General features: G+C 32.5%; 1 protein-coding gene across 1 annotated transcript in view; it reads right to left on the bottom strand.

The window, feature by feature from the left end:
* Positions 1-19188, bottom strand: part of LOC132738562 (papilin-like) — a 270884-nt gene extending 251696 nt beyond the window's left edge. The window contains exons 1-3 of the mRNA XM_060726072.1: positions 19116-19188; positions 7886-7976; positions 3575-3693 (exon numbers count right to left, since the gene is read on the bottom strand). Of these exons, the coding sequence (XP_060582055.1) occupies positions 3575-3693; positions 7886-7936 (170 nt within the window). The 5' untranslated portion in view covers positions 7937-7976; positions 19116-19188. The remainder of the gene's footprint in view (positions 1-3574; positions 3694-7885; positions 7977-19115) is intronic.
* Between the last annotated feature and the right edge of the window lie 3720 nt (positions 19189-22908).

Below are 22908 nucleotides of genomic sequence, written 5' to 3'. Positions count from 1 at the left end.
TGTCGCCTTGTGAACAATATAGTTTAGGAGAAATGGCCAGGACAAAAATGAAATATGAAAATCAACAAAGGGCAATAGCTCAAAAAATAAGAAATGCAGAGCAGCAGTTTCTGTGCACTGCACTTCTCATCAGTAAGATCTATCATCCTATTAAGTTTCAAGTCTATAGCATTTATAATTTATGAGAAATGGCCTGGACAAAAATAAAGTATGAAAATTAACAAAGGGCAATAACTCAAAAAATAAGAAATGCAGAGTACCTGTTCTTGAGCACTGCACTTTTTCTTAATGAGATCTATCATCCTATGAAGTTTCAAGTCCATAGCTTTTATACTTAAGGAGAAATGGCCTGGACAAAAATAAAGTATGAAAATTAACAAAGGGCAATAACTCAAAAAATAAGAAGTGCAGAGTACCGGTTCTTGTGCACTGCACTTCGGGTCATTATAAGATACATGCATACCAAGTTTGAAGTCAATCCGACTAATAATGACTGACTTATGCTACGGACAAGCTTAAGGGGACGCCAACACCGACAACGCCGCCGCCGACAAAAGTAACCCCTATATGTCGCCTTTTTCAAGGCGACACAAAAATTGGCTCCCAACAGTTTGCTTATATAATAAGTATAGTTTCCATAGTAAATCTAAGCAAAACCCTTACCACTGCCCTAATCATAGATTGCCAAAATTGTTTGGATACTTACATCTCATTAAAAAAAGCCGTTTATACCATAGCTTCTTGCTCAACCATACAGCCAGTGCAAACAAAGATCAGCATGCTGCATGATCATGCTCGGCACTGTATGCTATTTTGTCAGTACATTTTTTGAAATCTTCCCTAAAAATGGTGAATGGTTTTGTCTAGATTGAAAGATGGATGGTGGGTATATTTAAGATATTCAGTGTTAGTACTGGTCACTGGTAAAAGACTATACAGTTGATATTTTAACATATTATATAAGCATTGCACAACAAATCATACAGAATTATTCCAAAACCTATAACATTAAATACAATGTATTTCTATAACCAATGATCCAATAATACCCAACACAGGAAAGTTTAAATTCTATTTCTTAAACATTAATATTATACTACTTAAAATTTTTCTCAAAAAGTGCAAAAAAGTTCCTTTAAGGATGGTACAAATTGGTGATTTTTTTTCTGAAATTACATTACATCATGCTGTGAAGTCAATTGTGCGTATAAATCAGACTGTGCCTATAGATGCTGGTAAACTGTTAATCCATTTGTCAAAGCAATATGACCAAGTAGTAACTTGTTTTATAACAGATAAAGTCTAACACTATTTTTTTTAAGCATACTTAAAAAATTTTTTGGTCATGATTTTTGTTTATGTATCTTGTAAAATATACATTTTACTTTTATCTTTTTAAGTGTTATGTTTTCAGCTATGTTAAAAATAAAAGCAATATTTTAAACCAAAAAAGAAACACTACAACATGTACTATAAAAGGTAAAGGTAAAGGTCTTGTTTATTATAGTGTCACCCCTACTGAAAGGGCCAGCCATTTTGACTTATGAGACACCTTTTACTTGCATACCATGTACCTCCTGATTCCTACCACTATGCCAGGCGCCAGGCGGATAGAAATCGGTAACCATAATATGAGCTATTTTTTGTGCAAAACTTTTCTTTCAAGGCATTTCAGAAAGAGAAGAAAGGAAAACTTTGAAATTATGATTTAAAATGTGTCAAACATTAAAACAGTTTTAAATAGCTAAACTTCCCTGTCAGTATATTCAAGTAATCAAGACAGACTTTACCAAAACATAAAGCCTTTAAACATCATTACTAAAATACACTGTTAGTTACATGTAATTTGTTAAGTCATTTGTATTTACCATAAACTTAGTTTATGCCTTATAATCATTTTGACTATCATTACATGTATTTTACGTATTCACTGATGTACTGATGAATCCACCGTTAGAAGTGTTGAATTTTGTTTTTGTTTTAAAAAATAGAACAAATGAAAACAATATTCCAGAACAAAAAAACTGTTTCTTTAGTATAAATATATGCAAAGGCCCAAGACACAGAACCTGAGCAGTATATGTAAGTCTTATAATAAAAAATATGTAAGTGTCCATAAGACCCAGATGCTCCATAATTCCACTGTACAGTTGTCAGTTTACAGAAAAACAGGGTTACAGCAGGATACCTTGACTGACAGATGTACAAGCCTTCCTCAGACAAGGACAGATCTATATTTTGTCCCCCGCCCCTACTCCAACAAGAAGTTGGGCCATGAAAACCTTACAAAAACTTGGTGAGCAACTGAGATCACATTATGGTCTAAAAAAGCAAAAAAGTGATGGACATGCATTTACGCAGTGACAGATGTGCATTAGTGTGACACTTTTATAGAAAAAAATAAATTAAAACTAAAAAAAAATAAAAAGAAGAATGTTATTCACATCATTTATGAAATGATCATTATTATCTTTAATTATCATATAAATGTACATAAAAGAAATTAAAATGTTCCAAGTCTTTTATTCCCTTTATTTGCATTATTTTGAAGACCAATATTTGTAATCAATTATCACTTTTCTGTCACTTTTATTTGATATTTAAGAACATTTCAATCTGTTTTTTGATCATGTCAAGTTATTTTTAAGTAAATTAACATTGTATTACAACCATATAAATACCTATACACCGAGTAATAGAAGCAAAACTTAAAATGGATTGATAATCTTGTCTTTACTAATGAAATTTTGATTTGGTCAGCAACATTGGGGTCTATTAGCTTAAGGCCTTATCTCAGCCCCTTTAACAAGACCTGGACCATGTGCTTCCTGAAACTACAAGACATTAACAGAGGTACTTAATATTGGGACATATAATGGGGACATAGGCAATCTTCGATGTATTATGCGAGGATGCCATATATGCATGTGATAGTATTGCATGGCCACACAAAAGCTATCATGTGCACAGGTGATAGCTAGTACATGGTCACACCATAAGTTTTACATGGTCAAGCTTTATGCATTACATATGCACCTGACAGTATAATATGGCTATGCAATAGTTATTATGTACGCGTGTGTAAGTAAAGCATATTGCTCTGGCCGCATAATGTATAATGCATGTGCATATAATACTTGTTGTGCGGCCATGTATTATTATCCCATGATGCCCATGTACTAGCCATCACATGCACACATATATTTGAGCCGCGTCATGACAAAACCAACATAGTTGGTTTGCGACCAGCATGGATCCAGACCAGCCTGCGCATCCGCTCAGTCTGATCAGGATCCATGCTGTTCCCTATCAGTTTCTGTACTTGCTATAGGGTTTGTTAGCGAACAGCATTGATACTGATCAGACTGCATGGATGCGCAGGCTGGTCTGGATTCATGCTGGTCGCAAACCCATTATGTTGGTTTTGTCGTGATGCGGCTCATTTATAATGTCTATGGCTACGAATAGCTCTTGCACGTGCTTGTAGTAAATTAAAGATTTCCTATTTCCCCTTTACTGCTTTATGACACCGTAGCTTTTTAATTCAAAAGTATTAAACTTGTCATTGATATACCTGTCAAGTCTGTCCACCACACACAATCTCTCTCTGTACTTGACTCCACCTCCACATGACCTTGAACACTGTGTATAATCACCCCAAGGACTCCAGCTTGCTACAACAATTGAACATAGCTGAAAAGAAACACAACTCATTATGTAAACAATTCTTAACAGTTATAAAAGTTCAAGACATCAATTTTTAAAGGCAAGCAATCAGTGTTTATAGTAAAAAGATGTAAAATATACGAAAAATACCATTACTTTTAAAATATTCTTACATGTCAACCTTCTTCATTCAAATAACATAAATTTCAGACTCTTTAAGTTAATGTAGAAAAAGGTCATAAAGGAAAATTGGCAATCTCTTAGATTAGACCCCTATGTATATTTCATAAGTAAAATACACTAAAGAAAACAGAATGAATCAGGTCTATTCCAGAAAGTAGCTGCTTAGTTACAAAAAGAGCTTGGAAAGAAAATTGCAAACTGATACTTAGTCAAGGGCAATAACTGTATAAATCCATAAGCAAAAGCCCAGGTGCACAGCTTTACATGCTGATCAGCATTCCTATAAAGTTTATTGATGTTAGCTTAAGCACTTTTAGAGGAACACATGACATAACATTTTTTTAATGTTTTTACTATGTTAAGGGCAATTTAAATACTCTACAAATTTGAATAAATATACAAGCATACTCCAAGGTGAATGACTATATATGCTGACCAACACTTCTGTAAAGTTTAATGACTCTATGTCAAATATTTTACGGGCTCTGTGAGATACAAGTTGAAAATTGTAAAAAAAATTATCAAGGACAATAACTTAAAAAATTCTGAATAAATCCACAAGCAAACTACCAGGTAGGTAACTTCACATGCTGGCTTACATTCTTAAAAGCTTTCATGACTCCAGGTCAAATACACTTTGTACTTTTTTAGCTACGTGCCACACAAGTTTAAAATTGCACATTTTTATAAAGTCAAGGGTAGTAACTCTACAAATACTGATTGAATCAACAAGCAAACCCATAGGTAGGTAAATTTACATGCTGACCTACATTCCTGAAAGCTTTCATGACTCCAGGTCAAATACTTTTTTGGCTACATGCCACAAAAATTGAAAATGCAGCTATTTACTAAGTCAAGGGCAGTTACTCAATACTGAATAAATCCACAAGCAAACCCAAAGGTGCACAACTTCACATGCTGATAAGCATTTCTGTAAAGTGCAGGGCTCAAGCTAGGTTCAAAATTTAGGGAGAAGTCACTTCTCCCTTCAGCTGCTTTAGGGAGAAGTGGGGAGACTTTAGGGAGAAGTGAGGAGATTCATTTATCGATGTTTTTTGTATGTTATTGCAATTATGTTGACTCACTGTACATATCTTATTAAATGAATTGGATTTGTGTTACAACAGAATATTCAATTTTAATTTAAAAGTAGTTTGAAACAAGTAATAATAAGAATGAGTATCATGTAATGCAACCATTGCATTAAATGAAGATAAAAAAGCCATAGTTGATTCCTATCATGGATCATATCATGGGTGGATTAACAGTTATTCCCTTCTGATTTACTATTAAAAAGCTTGCGCCGGACATTATATTCATATTCACTTATGTTGTAAAGAAAATGAAAGTAGATAACGAAAGAAACGATCTTTAATTTAACTACATTTGTAATAAATACAGTGTAATACGCCGTCAATTTTATCAAATTTAACTCGTCGACAAAAAAAGGTTATCATAACTTTCATTTAAAATTACCGTTACAGTTATATGTCGAGCGGTCCTCTTAATTCTGACAATCATTCGATAGTGAAAATTTAATTGACGTTTGATCCGTCCATCATAAATAATTGTTACTGGTAGTTGTATGTTAGCGATTTAATGATTGGTTTAATAATGTCGCCTCGATTGAAACGTGAATTACGATTGGTTTCTCGCACGTATCGGTAATCTCGCCGTGGGCGGAGTCTAATTGTTCCTCGAGTGTCTGTTAATTAGACTTTTATGACATGTTGGTAAACAAACGGATTAATGACATACGCGTTGATTGAGATGCATGACAGTCCCTTTTTCCGGCGGCGAGGGTAAACAAAGCAGACACACATAACATGTTATTCACAGTTATTGTTGGTAATTTTCAATAATGGATCAATAAAATCGGGCGACTTCATCTTCGCTTTCATGTAGGATGTCGGCGAAGGCAGAAGGAATTCGGCGACTATTTCGCCCGAATCGCCCAGTAGCTCGAGCCCTGAAGTGTCATGTCTCCGGGTCAAACATTTTTTGTGCTATGCTTGATACAAGTTGAAAATTGCAATTTTGACTAAGTCAAGAGCAGTAACTCTACAAATGCTGAATAAATCCACAAACAAACCCCACGTTGCATAATTACACAGTCATGCTGACCAACATTCCCATTAATTTTCATGACTCTTTGTCAAATACTTATTGAGCTATCCGCAACAAGGGCAATAACTTTGACAAAACTGAATAAATCCACACCTGTAACCCAAGATGCACAACTTCACATACTGATCAACATTCCTGTAAAGTTTGACTCTAGCTCAAGCACTTTCAGAGCTTCATGTGACGCAAAATGAGGAAAAAACGAACGAGCACACGCAAACACGCACATTGCCGCGCGGACGGACAAGGGCAAATCGAAATGACCCTCCCCCGGCCCTACAGTGGGACCGTAAAAAAAGAGGCCAGTTGAGTCTGTTAATCTTACTACAACTCATTTTGATATGCAAACACTGCACATATGATAACCTATTTCGTTTTAATATATAGCCTTTTTCCAAACGGCCACGTGTAGTCATCTGGTCATTGCATGAACAACACGTGCGCGGCTCCTAATGCATGCCGGCACTAAATGCAAAGAATGTGAAAAAAATACATTACACATACATTTTCCTTGAACTAAAAAATCACAATAAAACAAGTAAGTTTGGCGTTCCCGTAAGTTTTAAATACAAATGCGCATAAAGCTTATTTGAGCCTCTTCAATGACTGCAAATGGCGTCAATTAAAACAAAGGGACGTAACACTGAAATAGAGATAAAAGGAGTCATAAAGTGCATGGCTATCGATATAGCACTAAATATCGATTTTCGATTTAATTCTGAGTATTTCTCCTCATTATTTTTTCAAATTTTCAAAGTACCCTAAAAAGTGATTCAAATTAAAGGCCTTTTGACCTCAGTGGAAAAGATTTATTTATTTATTTATTTATTTAATGCCTCTCGAAGTATCCACATAGATATCGATGTGACTGTTGTTGTTGTTGTTTGTTGTTGTTTCAAATGAGCATTTAAATGATTCCTTTTACATAAAATGTAACAATGTTGTTAAGAAAAAAACCTGAAAGTATATTTTTCAACAACGAATGTTGACTTGAAGCAAACGTAAAAACATCTCATGTCAAACACACAGAGTCCGAAAATGATTGAAACGGAAAATATGCTAATCTATTAAAATTTGTCACTTCCTACGTAAAGTGTATATCAAGCTGAGATTCCCAGGAAAAACTGTAGAAGATTTGTCCAATTTAATACAATTATCTTGTCTCCGTACACGTTAACTTTCGTGTCAAAGTCGCACAATAATTGGAAGCCGATTACAGGTGATCCTGACAGGAGGCCACATTATGTAACAGCCTTTATTTTGTCTGCATCAATTCGGTCGTGTCATTGGGTGCATGCATACGTAAATAATTTTCTTTTCTTTTTTTTTTTCTTTTTTTTTTTCATAATAAAAGTACATCTATATTACGTGGCGTCGGCCAAACTGTTCCAGTTACATTGGTTAATCGTTCTCCACTTATTACAGACAACTTCCCCACACGAATCTGTGGTGCTGCCTTCACTATCGTAAGCATCTTACCTACTTCAGATAGAGCTAGCCGATACGTTTGTTTAACAAAACGGTTACATAATAACAACTCATATATAGGCAATGTGTATTTGAAATCAATATTTACCAGGTGTTGTTAGTATAAGTCAGTTTATTTTTAACATTTCAATTATTTATTCTAGCTATCACAAGAATTCAGGATACTTTTCATCACGCCTTGTTGACGAAAAAAATGTTATGCAGTGTTATTGCGCACCCTTACCAATCAGTCATTCAAAACATATCCACAATAAGTCATACATGAGTCTACCACTATAACGTACCCCCAAGGAGTTTTACTACTAGATGTATTACAGAATATCCTAACTGTATATAGACTTTAACGTGACTTATAAACGCTACATGAAAATAACTTTAAACAATAGGTTTGATAAAACTATAGTTGTAAGTAAAAGAAACTTACCGAAAATAATAAAATAGTTGTTAAATTCCATTTGTTCACAAACACCGTCATTTCCTATGTATGTTCATGTATACCACAGTTGACCGAAATCCTGTAACGACAATTAACGCAATATAGGACTAACCAAAGATATAACCGAACAACAGTTCAATGGTCCTTAATCCATTCTAAACTTGAAAGTTTGTCCGATGATCAAGCAAGTATATATTAAAATAATGTTGTCATGACAAAATACAATAGTGTTAACTTTATAATAAAAATTCAGCAGCTTCAAATATGTCCAATTTTGCGTGGTGAAACTAATAAAAATCAATTAGCCTTTTTTTAAAGGAGGCAAACCTACACAGACACTGTCATTATTACTATTATTATTTCATTTGAAAGTTCACATTTTCACGCAATTTGACATAATTTCCTGCCTATTAAGTTTTATCTTTTAGATTATATCTTCAAAATGAAATACAAACGTAAAGGTTTTTTAGAGTTTGCAATACATTTTTAGTTTTTGAACATTTATTTTTTTAAATCATTGTTAATAACGTTTACAATTTTGGGATAAAGAGACCCTGATAGAGTACAGGAAACATTTCTTCCATCCACGTCATCCCACCCCCTCAAAAAAGTATGTAGTATTTAATAACTTTATATCTATGTTTAAACTAAAATAAATCATATATCATACTAAAATGATACTAATTTCATAATTAAAAAAAATAAGAAATTCAGTTTTTGTTAAAAATGCATATTAAATTGCATATAACCGCTAAAACATATCAACTAACAATATAAATAACAATATATATAAACATAGAATAAAATATCAACAACAACAACAAAGTGATACATATAGCATTGCACCAACCAGTTAAGCTAAAGCAAACTGTTTTAACCAAAGGAAAATTCCCCTGCAATGGTCCCAAGATACACAGAAAATGACCGTCTAACTCAGCTGGAACAAGTAAACAAAAAGAATGTAAAGATAATTATTCTAACCAAATCAGACATGCTTTAAAGATAATCGTAAGTGACAGGTCTCAAAAATCAAGTACCTAATATCCGATCTCAAACTAGTCCAGTTTATTGTATTACAGAAAATAAAGACACTCCAACATTTCAAGTTAAAGGACATTTGTTATTCAAGTATGGTTAAGGCCTGTGCCAAAGGCGAAGAGTTACTTCTGAAAAACAAAGACCCGTATTGTCATGCTAAAATTTCTTTGAAAATGGAAGCTATACCCCAGATGTGAAAATGCCTAGCGTTTCTTTATCAACAAGACATTTGTCTTCATTAATTCGTATGGTAATTAAACAGAAATAAGCCAGACGAAAATGGTCATTGAATGTTTGTTGGAGCAGTATTCGTCGGTTTTCAAAACATTTTATGACAACCATAATTTAAGCGTCTATTGATGCGGATGTTGTTAGCGAATTTGGCAAGAATTGAGGCAATTTTCTTATCAAAAATTAGACGTAACACAAAGGTTGCAGCGGATACAAGATTTAACGTCTGTATTTAGATTTCTATTACAAAAGCCTCAGACAGTGCTAATACAACACAATTAGTTAAGACCGTTTTCGCCTGTTTGTAACCAAAATGTCATGCACTTTTCACTGTTTAATCTTAACAGGGAATGAAATTAAAGTCGTGAGTGGGGACAAATTTAAAAAGCTAACTTTACTGAGCGATGGTAACTTAGGTTAAATGTATTAGCTTCTTTCCTAGAAGCTAGATTGAGTACAATGTACATTTGGTATAGATATTTTTACGCTGAAAAAAATGAAAACAAGGTTATATTGGTACGATATGAATTTGATATTGATATTTTGGACTCGAAGCTAAACTGATCAGATTGGTCCCAATAATGATTTCTATTGGAACATTACGTGGAGCAAACGCTGAAACATAATCCATTATTATTTTATAATGTGTAAAATAATAATGAAATAATAATTGTGCTGTTTTAAATATCAAAAATATTATAATCCCTAAAATACAAGAAGATTAGGACATGTGTATGAAAATCCTTTTATGTGCCATTTGTGAAATGGGGTGTCTTTTTGAAAACATGAATTAAACCCCAGCAGTGCTTGGGGAACATATAAGAATTAAATGAAATAAATAATAGGCCATGATGTTATAAGTAGGTCACAGTGATATGATATCATACCCCTTATATCGTTTTTCTCCCACTCGCTCCGAACAGATTGATTGTCAAAGAAGACGGTGATGACAAAATTCACACTTAGTCGTAACCGGAAACCGTTACAAAAACATTATTGCATCAAGGTATGGCGAAGGTATTAAGATCATATATCCCTGACACACCTATGGTCCATTGAAACCACGGTAAACATTTACGGAAAGAGGAATAGACAGTAGAAAGAAACTCGTCAATCATTTTACTGAAAAACAAATATATGAAAAGAGACAATTTAAGTTAATGAAAACGGGAGATGTTTTATATGGGTTACGGTTTTGATCTTATTAAGAAGTCAATAAACTTTCAAGCATTTTCGAGCCAGTATAAAAAAAGAAACTATCAGCACATTAAGGTTTTGAATAAAATAAGACTGTTTGCATTTAAACAAGAATGACCCATATCATATCTTCAAAAAGGTTTTAGTATGAGATGTGTTAGAGATCATTAAATGATATTGATGTTATCTCTTGACCTCGTTACAAATGTTTGAACCATGTGACATAAAAAAGTTTTTTTTTTTATATTTAATTGCAATAGTACGGTGTTTAAGTATTCCGTGAAACAGGTATACAATTTTAAAACAGAAAATAACAATAACTCCTTGGAATATTCATAATTCATTTTTTAATCTGTAATGTTAAAAGAAGTTATATTCTTGAATTGATTTGCTTGTTTAATATTTAGATATTTGCAATGTAATGTACAACCAGATTGCGAAACGCTGTTAAATTTGTGGTAAGCATTCTAATTCGTATACAAAAATGAATATAAAAATAAGCTCATTCAAAAGAATATAATGAGGAAACAGGTGAAGGTGAAATTAAGTTTTCATTTTGCCATTATTTCTTTCAATTTAATACTTTTCTTAGCATAAACGACAAATTACTCAATGGAAATTTCTGAAAATATCCGCCGGAATTTTACCTGCAACGTTCAGATAATATAAATAGTGGGACAGTCGTTTTATATTCACGCCCGTTTAACTCACAACGAGTGAAAAATGTCCATCGGTAAAAATGTTGTGAGCAACTTCCGTTCCTCGTTGTGAGCACCCATCTATGACGATTGACACGATAAACAAGGTGAGTTTTTCATAATTTTTGAAGATTACAGACATTTATGTAAAAATATCGAAATGCAGTTAGCTAGCGATGTGTTTTCCGAGTATGCACATGTAAAGATATTGCCTGTTGGTGGACAATTTGATGGAAATATCGTGCGACGCAGTCACTCGGGGTAGCTGGAAAACTGGAGACAACTTCTCTTTGGACCTAATTTAACATTGAAAACGTCGATTCTGGTGACGTTTTGTGCATTCTAACCTAAAACAGATGCCCACAAGTCTTCAGCGTAAATTATTATCTGAAAGTCTTCGTAGAAACGAAGAGATACTCTTTCTTGCTTTAATCCTCGTTGTGAGCACCATAACCTCGTTGTGAGCAAGACAAGCGCAGTGCTTGTCTGGTTTTAATATGTAATTCAAATGGCAAGAATACAATTTTCAATCTACCAAAAGCAATCAAAACGTTTTTGTACAATAGTTTTTCTTTGCAATAGTTCTTCTTTTTCTTTTTTTGAAAATTATTCTTCATATTCACAAGTCTTCAGATTAACAGAAGAACTAATCAGTGGAGGTAAATCAGGTATTTTATTTCGTATACTCTAGTGTTGCACGAGTGAACATCACGGGGTGTTTATGAATATTTCAACAATTTCACAATCTGTGTGATACACACATACATGTGTTTATCCTGAGCTGAAGACTGACCAAGTTATGTAAAACAAGAACTATCACGGTAAGTTGACAATGCCCCTGAAGTGGTGCTTTGTCCTTTGATTTATGGACCAGATAGATTATTTGTTTTTGGACAATTAGATCTTCAATGTGAAGGTAATTCAAGGTCAAGGTGAGATAAATATAGGTCAGTTGGAAGGTCTTGTCCAAAGGGGCATTGTGTCCAAATATGAATTAATTCCACTTATTTATAAAGAAGTTATGACCAATGTTAAAGTTTTTGGATGTTCTAGAAGGTCATTCACGGTACAAGGTAAAAAAAATACAGATCAGTTTGAAGGTCTTGCCTAAAGGGGTGTTGTTTCAAAATATGAGTAGAGTCCGTATACTAATAAGGAAGTTATGACCAATTTTTAAGTTTTTGGACAATTTGACCTTCAAGGTGAAGGTCATTCAGGGGTCAAGGTCAAAAGAATTCAGGATAGTTGAAAGGCCTTGTCCACAGATGTGTTGTGCCTAAACATTATGCCAGGACATTATGGCCAATCTTAAATGTTTTTGGACAATTTGACCTTCAAGGTAAAGGCCATTCAGGGGTCAAGGTAAAAAAATACAGGTCCGTAGGAAGGTGCTAAGAGATGTTGTGTTCAAATATGAATCAAAACCGTTTACTAATAAGGAAGTTATGGCCATTGTTTTCGGACAGATTGACGGACTGACAGACGGACAGTTCAAAACTAATATGCCTCCCTTTGGGGTATGCACAACGTCTTGCAAAGAAATGCTGCTGTGCAAAAACGTTTTAACTGCTGTGGTAGATTAAAAATTATATTTACACCATCTGAATTACATATTAAAACCATACACGCACTGCGCTTGTCTTGCTCACAACGAGGTTATGGTGCTCACAACGAGGATTAAAGCAAAAAAGGGTATATCTTCGTTTCTACGAAGACTTTCAGATAATAATTTACGCTGAAGACTTGTGGGCATCTGTTTTAGGTTAGAATGCACAAAACGTCACCAGAATCGACGTTTTCAATGTTAAATTAGGTCCAAAGAGAAGTTGTCTCCAGTTTTCCAGCTACGCCGAGTGACTGCGTCGCACGGTATTTCCATCAAATTGTCCACCAACAGGCAATATCTTTACATGTGCATACTCGGAAAACACATCGCTAGCTAACTGCATTTCGATATTTTTACATAAATGTCTGTAATCTTCAAAAATTATGAAAAACTCACATTGTTTATCGTGTCAATCGTCATAGATGGGTGCTCACAACGAGGAACGGAAGTTGCTCACAACATTTTTACCGATGGACATTTTTCACTCGTTGTGAGTTAAACGGGCGTGATATTGTAGACACATTTATAAACATGTTCCAATATCAACTGTTGATCAATCACCATTTCCAACAGTCAATCTTTCAAAATATATAGTTAATTCATCTCAACTAGACAATGAAAAAATCAGCATAATGTCACTATTTGAAAACCAAAATTTGGTCAGTTTGTCATACAAATAACGTCTTGCTTGCCAGATGATAAAATTGCAGAAACAATTATTATTCACTTGAATTATCGTATCTTTAACAATAATATATATGTTTAAAGTCTTCGTAAGAAGTCAGTTTGATAATGAACATTTGAGCCGCGTCACGGCAAAATCAACATTATGGGTTTGCGACCAGCATGAATCCAGACCAGCATGCGCATCGCTGTCAGTTTCTCTACTTGTTATAGGGTTTGTAAGCGAACAGCATGGATCCCGATGAGACTGCGCGGATGCGCAGGCTGGTCTGGATCCATGCTGGTCGCAAACCCATTATGTTGGTTTTGTCGTGACGCGGCTCATTTGTTTAACATTTTAAGAAAATGATCTGTCTGTTATGATAAGAATGATATTATGACACTTAGAGAATGATATTATGACACTAAAAGAATGATATTATGACACTAAAAGAAGTTAATAAGACTCTGTGATAACTTAACAAAAAGTCCACTTATATTTTTTTGTCTTCTGAATATGAAAGCCATATTTAAATTGGATTAAAATAGAGCAACTGTATTCCTAACTAATCAGTATGAAGTATTTTTGAAGATGGTTCGCCAAGATTATCATATTGCTACTGGCTACATGATAATCCAGAAAGTATGGGAGAGAAAACAACCGTAGCGTGTCATTCACTAATGTGACAAAAGTCAATGAAGTTTTACCAGATTGTAATCCAGATTTTAAATACTTTGATTTTATCATTTATATTGACCCAGACGGTCATTTTCAAGTGGCGTCATGTATATAACAACTGTCTTCTGAAAGCTTGATCCAATCTTAAACAAACGTAGACTTAATTCTCTATAAGTCAATCAAACCTTTTGTGCACGATTTTCACATGTCATTTCAATAGTGATTAATCTAATTAAAGTTAAGCCAAATAGTATAATTCAGGTTTCGTAATAAGGTCTATTTTATTTTGACAGCCCGCGCCTTTATTTTAATTATCAATAAAATAAGTTCAGAATTTATTATTTTGTGTCTCTGTAAAATTATTTTAACACGACGGGCATTCGCTTAAAATATGCAAATAAGCCGTTTTACTGCAGTTGAAATCCAACACTATTTGTCGAAAAAATGTATTTTACTTTTTCTGTACGTTAATATTGTTCGTGGATAAAAGAATTTATATTAGATTTCAGTTTTAGCTTTAGATTATGTGACATCACAAGAGTTTCATATTCATCCATCGACACGTGATTAGCGATTTTGCTGCACGAGACTCGCGTGGTGTACGAACACATTTATTACTAATTGAACTTGTTTCTGCATTCATGTTGGACTATGCACACATAAAGCACGCTCAAAGCAACACAGAAATAAAGTAATAAACAAAAACATACTTTAATCTTATATTTGGAAAATAACACGTGGAAAGATAGAATCTGTTATTCAAGATCGATGTGCAAAGTATATTTTAAAATGCAACATTGAACATAGAATAGAAAAAAGGAAAACTTAATTAATTACACCTATATTTCTAATCAAATTTAAAGAAAAAAATCTACAGTATTATAATTTATTTCCACAAAAATTGTACAAATTGTAAACAAAAAAAGAAGTTAAATTAATTTTACTATCATTTATTAAAGCTATATGTACTAAAGTTCTCTCGGGAATCATAGACACTTGATATTGCGTGTCAGCATCATTATATTTTTGTGATTATAAGCGGCTTAAAGTTTTCAAATTAAAGTATGAATTTATTAATGTACAATAAATTACAAAATTATGAGTGTCAAATTATTATTTGGAAATTATATCGTTAACAGGAGAGTACTATTTCAGTTTAATTCCGTTTATAAGATCGTCAAATTGAAATAGTAGCCGCCACACACATATTGCCTGAATTGAAATGAATGCGAAAGAATTTTGATTGAAATTTTAACATCAAAATGGACTTGGTTAATTTGAACAAACCATTGTTGTGTAATACATTAAAACGCAGGAAATTAAAAAGTAAGCAAAGGTCAATGGCTTCTTGATATTTAGATGGTTTATATTAAAAAAAATCACAATGCCTTTTATGAATACACGTGAGGAAAATTATCTTTTCACAGGTCTTTTTTTAAAGATGGAAATCGAACATCGACTAGTCACGTGGTCTTTTTGAAGATGGATATCGTACACATAAAGAAGTATTGGTAAAATCTTGTCTCTTTTTTCAGTAGCTTAAAATGAAAAAAGAAATGATACTCATTAACCATTAAATGTCCCATAAACTTTGATAAAATCGTTTTCTTTTTCGAATGCACAATACCATACATTTATATAAATGTTTATTATGACAAAATAAATCTCCCATACCTAATTTAATCAAGATATTCTTTTTTGAAATGTACGCGATAATTTCAAAAGTAATGATGACAGTGATTTAATCAAAATAACGCAATACAGATCTGTGCGATTAGTTTTTAAGTTATGATTAAACTTAATTATAATTATAAAGACAACTTAATACAAATCTGAAAGAAACGATTGCTATTATTTTTTCACGAAAATACCATCTTATTCTTGTACGTTGTCACCTTTACAAAATGTATATTCTAATGAAATCGTGTTATTGATTTGGCGATGATGTCAACTAAAATAAATCAATTTGTGCATCAGTGTTCCATGCACATTGTAATAAAACTGCAGAACTTCATATACAAAATGTATATGGATTCAACTCTATGTGTATAAATCTGTTCTGTTCTGTTCGTTAATTACGTTAATGGACACATACTGTCAACCATCATGCGAACTAATGCACATTTGCTTCTTGAGTCAGACGTTTCCGACCAGGAAAATATAACTATATGTCGTGTATATACTAAAAAAGAATTACACAATACCACAAGATTCAAAATTCTTGCAATAGCATCGATATCTTTCGGGTAGATTAATATAATATAAAATAATTTCTGCCTTTTTGCTTTTTTATTGTACGGTTTCATTTATTTAAAGGCCCATCAGGACTTAAAATTGCTATTTTTTTCATTTCTCAAAATTAATTTTCTTCTCTTGCTTTTTGGCAATTATTACAGTTATAGTGATTTTAGTATTTTGTATGGAAGTAATAATACAAACCAAAAAAAAACAAAAAAACCCCGAACCCTTTGTTTACATTTTTTTTACCAATTATTTCATAGTACTTCAAGGCTTTTTTATGCCTGTTAAGAACATTTAACATACTTTAAATATGTTTTTAAAAATAATACATAACACATTCACTATACCAAATGATTCAAAATCCTTTTAATATCTTCGGTACCTTATAGGTGCCGTTTTTCTTTTCTTTTTTTTTATTGTCTCCCTACATTTTGATTTAAGTAAAAGCTGTACATGCAAACCGATCAATATAAAATATACATGTAATAGAAATTTCACAATTTGTCATGCATTAAGATGCATTGCTCGTTTTGTACGGTTTCATTTCTTTAAAGGCCCATTAGGACTTAAAATTGCTATTTTTTCATTTCTCAAAAATATTTGCTTCTCTTGCTTTTTGGCAATTATTACAGATATAGTGATTTTAGTATTTTGTATGGAAGTAAAAATACAAACCCAAAAAAAACCGAACCCTTTGTTTACATTATGTTACCAATTATTTCACAGTACGTCAAGGCTATTTTCTGTCTGTGCCTCTGAACATTTAAAATGCTTTAAAAATGTTTTTAAAACTATACAAAACACATTTTCGCTTAACAAAACTGTAGTCATTTCTCAGGCATAATGTGCCTTTAATTATTTTTGCTTGCTTTGAGATTGGCCTCATCAATATGATGGAATCAGATATTTTAACAACATTCATAGTACAAATTTTGTTCCGAATCCCTAGCCTAGTACTTATGGTATAAGTAAATTACTTTTTCTTCTACCTCTCATTTAAATATCATACATAAACAATTCTGAAAAAGCATTTAGATTACATTTAAACATGCTATTATATAAGACTTCCTAAATCTATTTAAAATCAATTAAAATTGTACATAATATACTCGTTGATAAACATGTTTGGGGTAAAAAGCGCCTTTTATTCAGTGTGCTAAACATGTAGTCAAGCCGCCTTGAGGTTCATAATTTGATTTCTATGATTAAACATTTTTTATTCACTTTTTTAATTGAAAAATAAAATCTACATATTTCTTAATCAGTTTGTGATGAGCACAGATATTTACTGATGCATTTTGGTACGTCGAAAAGTCATCTGTCATATATGTAATAACAAACTTGTAATGTAATACAACTTTTTTTGTAATATATAGAGGATATTCAAGTTTTTTGTATAAATACATGATTTATTTTCATCGAGTGGTATGAAAATGAATATTTCATGAGTGGCGGTAGCCACGAGTGAAATATGGTAATTTTCATGCCACAAGATGAAATTAAATCATGTATTTATAGAAAAAACTTGAATTTTCTGTTTATTATATACATTTTTCTCTTTTTTTGTGATACAATTTCAAAAACTTTCCCTTAAATTTTGTGTACTGGCAGAATTTAAAAGAAAGTAGTCCGGCAAGACATCAGTGAAAATACGGAAAATATGTTTCACTGCAGTGAAAAATAAATTTTTACAGTGAAAATACGGAAAATGAAAATATGCATTTTATTTCATCAATATTTCTCAATATATCATTTATAAGTATATAATAAAATGATTTACGAATATCCATCTGGTATGATAAAAAAGATATATGAGCCGCGACACGACAAAACCGAAATAATGGGTTTGCGACCAGCATGGATCCAGACCAGCGTGCGCATCCGCGCAGTCTGATCAGGATCCATGCTGTTCGCTTACAAACCATATAACAAGTAGAGAAACTGATAGCGAACAGCATGGATCCTGATCAGACTGCGCGGATGCGCAGGCTGGTCTGGTTCCATGCTAATTTATACCACTAATCTTTGTGCAAAATTTCAGATCATTCGCCCTATTCGTTTTTCCAGAATAATTATTCAAATTGTAAAAAATGACCCAAAATGAAAAGCGTTTAAACGCTTTTCACTCAAATTGGGCTAAGAAAAGCATAAAGATCCGATTTTCAATTTATTTCAAAGCATTTTCTGATCTATCTTTACATATATAGTGCCCTAGCTCATTTTTGTAAGAAATTCAAATGTTTTGTTTTTAGGCTTTCAAACCTCAGTGGAGCCCCTTTAATAAATTACACGTTTTATAGGTAAATCACTCTAGATTGTTTGCTACTGAAAAATGTACAGTTTTTACCAAATAAAGTTAATTAAGGAAAAGAAATAAAGCCATTTCCTCGAAAAAAAAATCAGTTTTGTATATATGTCGAAAATGCACTTAGCAGCATTAAACAACATGAAATATACATGTATTTAAATGAATGATTACGGTGAATATGTGCTACTTAAGTTAAGGGGATAATTTCTCTTTTAGAGCTTCTATGATGAAACCCCTTAAATCGCAATATCGCCTTTCATTTAAAACATCATATTTTTCAAGACATTTTGTGTATAACGAGTGTTTTGTGCAGTTATATGAACATATTTACAAGTATTTAGTAAATTTTCTCCTTCCGACTTATGCACTCTACCCGGAAACTGATTTAGCTATTTGAAGGTTAAAATATACAACAACATACTAAAACCAGATTTTAAAACTGTTTGAAAAGTATTGAACATATATATTCAAACATTTCACCATTTTCCGTATTTTGTCTGTGCCCTTAGGAAATACACAGTAGCTAAAATCGGTAAAAAACGAAATTATTCACTTACCATCTAAATCCCTGAAGTTATTTAAATTCACATTGAAGTTTGTTTGAGTTTAAACTAATGGATTTCGTGTAATTTGATAGGGATAATAATAGATATGAAGATATGGTGCATCAAAAGTTATTATTAAGTTATGTCACTCCAATGAGCGTTCAGTTATCTGTCTTAAGTAAACAGGAGTTATCATTGTACTGTTTGATCAGTTTAAAAAATGAAATATTTGTCATTGACCTAGTAGTTTATAGTGATGTCCTTATATGAGCTAACACTTGGTGGGTGATAGGGCCACATGGCCATAATGATGTACATAAAAAAAAAGAACGATCACCTGACCATTAAAGGCACATTATGCCTCAGAAGAAGTCCTTATTTATAAGAGTCTTGAGAAATGTCAAACATGTGTTTGATAATGTTATACTAATGGATTTAGATGTTTAACAGCTGAAGAAAATAGCGCTGAATGTGCAGTAATGTGTCCTAAAGGTAGCAGTACATGTAGTGTATTTTGAGCACTGTACAATATACAAACTCACGATAATTATACCAAATGCAAACAAAGGAAAAGAAGCGAAAGATAGATCATCTGTATATGGCAAAGAAGTATTTTTTAGAAACTGTATCAAGATTAAAAAATAAAATTTTAAAAGTTTTTGTGGAATAAAAATAATAGCATTTTTGAGGCATAATGAGATTCTTTCCAAAATAATACTTCATATCAAATATAACCACTATTAGCCGAGAGCAACACCAAAAAAATCTTGGATTCCAAAAGGAGCAGATTTTAACGATGGAAGTATATGAGCCGCGTCACGACAAAACCAACATAGTGCGTTTGCGACCAGCATGGATCCAGACCAGCCTGCGCATCCGCGCAGTCTAATCAGGATCCATGCTGTTCGTTTACCAGCTCTGTTACAAGTGAAGAAACTGACAGCGAACAGCATGGATCCTGATCAGACTGCGCGGATGCGCAGGCTGGTCGCGATCCATGCTGGTCGCAAACGCCCTATGTTGGTTTTGTCGTGACGCGGCTCACATATTGATTCATGAAATTTATGTACAATGTATGTGCATTGAATATAATTTAAATCTAATTGATATAAAACAATACAAAATACATATGTTTTAAAAGCCAAACAAAAAGTATGCTTCTGTGCGATATTTGGCTGAGCATGCATTTTCTTCCATGTATTTAACACTACAAGATATGTGTTCTAGAGAAGAAGATATTTTAAGTGCTCTAGAAAAAGATTAACGTATATGCACTTTTAACACGTTAAATTTAGAACATATTCTTTTTAAAACAAACAAAGATATAAAATAATGAACAATTAACACCTTGGAGTAGACTTATTGGCAAACACTTGAAAACACTGGGCCGTAGAACCACAGACTAGTGTTGCCAGGTGAATTTCATATCGTACTCAAATCTATCAAACATTTAACTGTCAAAGAAAGAGCGGAATGTCAAACCGGTCACATTTGTTTAAAAAAATGAAATCTTTATAAAAATGGGTAAATTTTGTTTAATATTACTGTCATATCTCAAATCTATTTACTTTTAATGTTTGATTTCTTTCTAAATTATTTAAACAGTAAACGATAGATGTTATATCATTTACAAGTCGGGTAATATAAAATTTCCACCCAACGTGGCAGGCGTCTAGGTTACATTTTAGAAAAAGGTAAGCCATAAGATAAATGTCATCTTCTTGAATAGAAAATCAAATACATTTAGGATAAAGTTACATCATTCATTTTTAGTTAAAAAAAGAGTCTAAATCAGTTAGAATTTTACGGGCAAAAATAGTTTTGTACAAGCTAAAATTAAAATTAAAATATTAACAATTTCCATCGTACTGAGAAGAACATAAAGTGTTACTTGATCGAAGGGTTAAGTGTTAAGATAGTTGACTCGGCCTTGGTTACAGATTTAATTGTGATACACTTATGTTGCAATGCCTCATCTTTGTTTTTTTTAGATTAAATGAATTCATATTTATTGTTTTGTTAGTGTTTCAGATTTATGAAATTGATGCAATATAAAATATAATTAACTTAACGGTATGTCCTCATAGTCAAGTCTATCGAACATGTATTGGTAAGAGCATAATTTATTTTGTAGTTTATTAAAATGGGATAGTGACAGTATTTTCATATTAAACCTCTGAATAGCAGCCCTCTTTACAGCAATTACTAGTACCTCTTATCAACCGTTACATCAGATTCAGCTATTCCCGAAGTAGAATTTCAGAATATAGAGAATATACCTCTCACCAACAACCGAAATTGGTCTCCCAAAGGATGTTGCTTTAGAACGGTTGTATATTATGAAATAAAGAATATGTGTCAAAGTATAGAAATAGACTCTTAAAATAACTTGAATATTCACTAAATAAATTCTTCGTATATATATCAAACATATTTATATTCTTTTTACATGTTTGTCAATATAAAATCACACAAAAAAAGAGCAATATCATTTGCATTATTATAATCAATCAAGTGAAAGTCGTAATGTATTCAATTGAAGAATTCCAATTTAAGTCGCTTACAAGTATTGGTGTGGAACGGGTTATATGAACTGAACGTAGTTTGTAAACTTGAAGATGCTGCATTTTATCAATTATATATTTGATTCAGCATATTTGAAATTGCTGTGATAAAAATCATTTTACGCAAGGTTTATTTAACGAAAGCTTATATTTTACCGCACAGTGTCCTAACCGTGATATAATTGAATATCCTTTATCAAAAACAATAAGGAGGTCAAATAGATATTAAACCTTTATACAGTGAAATAGTTTTTTTCTTTTTATCTGCCATGAACATCTTTATATGACTATCAGGGAGACATGTTTAAACGTTTGACAAATATTTAATAACATTACGGCTTCTATTACAATATTCAATGTCCTATCAGCTGAAATCATTGCAGTACTTTATTCTTGTGGTATTTCTTGAATTGATTCGGAATCTTTATTGGCATGTAAATTTCTATAGAAACAATGAGCAGCGCCATGACAAAACCCACATAATGCGCATCCGCGCAGTCTGATCAGGATCCACTCTTTTCGCTTACAAACCCTATAACAAGTAGAGAAACTGATAGTCCTGATAAGACTGCGCGGATGAGCATGCTGATCTGAATTGATCCTGGTCGCAAATGCATTACGTTGGTTTTGTCATGGCGCGGCTCATTACTGTAATGTTGATTCGTATTATAAATATAAACAAATTTGGTAGGCCTACAAAATTTACTTTTTAGTTCATGTGTTTAAATTGAAATAGTGGCCATGGAATCTATAGCATGCAATTGATGTGTAGCTTAGCATATTAATACATATATGTCAATAACGATTCAACATTACATATGGTCAATGGAAAGAATGTGAAGTGTTTTTCCATGGGCATATCAATTGTTGCATAATATGTGTAATGGTGTTTCATTTTATGCTAAGAAACACAATACGAAGGTTCCGCTTTGATAATTTATAAGCACTATGCGGATGGGTCATGCATGGCGTTTGTAAAAGCAATTGGCTTATAGAAAAAAAAAACATTTCGTCCAATATTCAAGTATTTAGGAAAAAGAGATTAAGAATAAGTCTATATAATCAAAATTATGGTTGGACCTTTAACTACAACTATGTAAACAGTATATTAACACTGTATCAAAGAGAACTGAATTTAATTTGTCGTGCAATCCATTTAGCGAAAGTTATAACGCTTTAATGGTAAACAATTTGAAAATATGTCAAATATAGATGTCCACATGCGCATCTATAGATTGACA

The sequence above is a fragment of the Ruditapes philippinarum genome, unplaced genomic scaffold (assembly GCF_026571515.1).
Source record: "Ruditapes philippinarum isolate M1 unplaced genomic scaffold, ASM2657151v2 ctg298_1_1_1_1, whole genome shotgun sequence".
Lineage (NCBI taxonomy): Eukaryota > Metazoa > Mollusca > Bivalvia > Venerida > Veneridae > Ruditapes > Ruditapes philippinarum.
The sequence above is the reverse complement of the archived record's forward strand: the minus strand, read 5'-3'. Positions and strand labels throughout refer to the sequence as shown.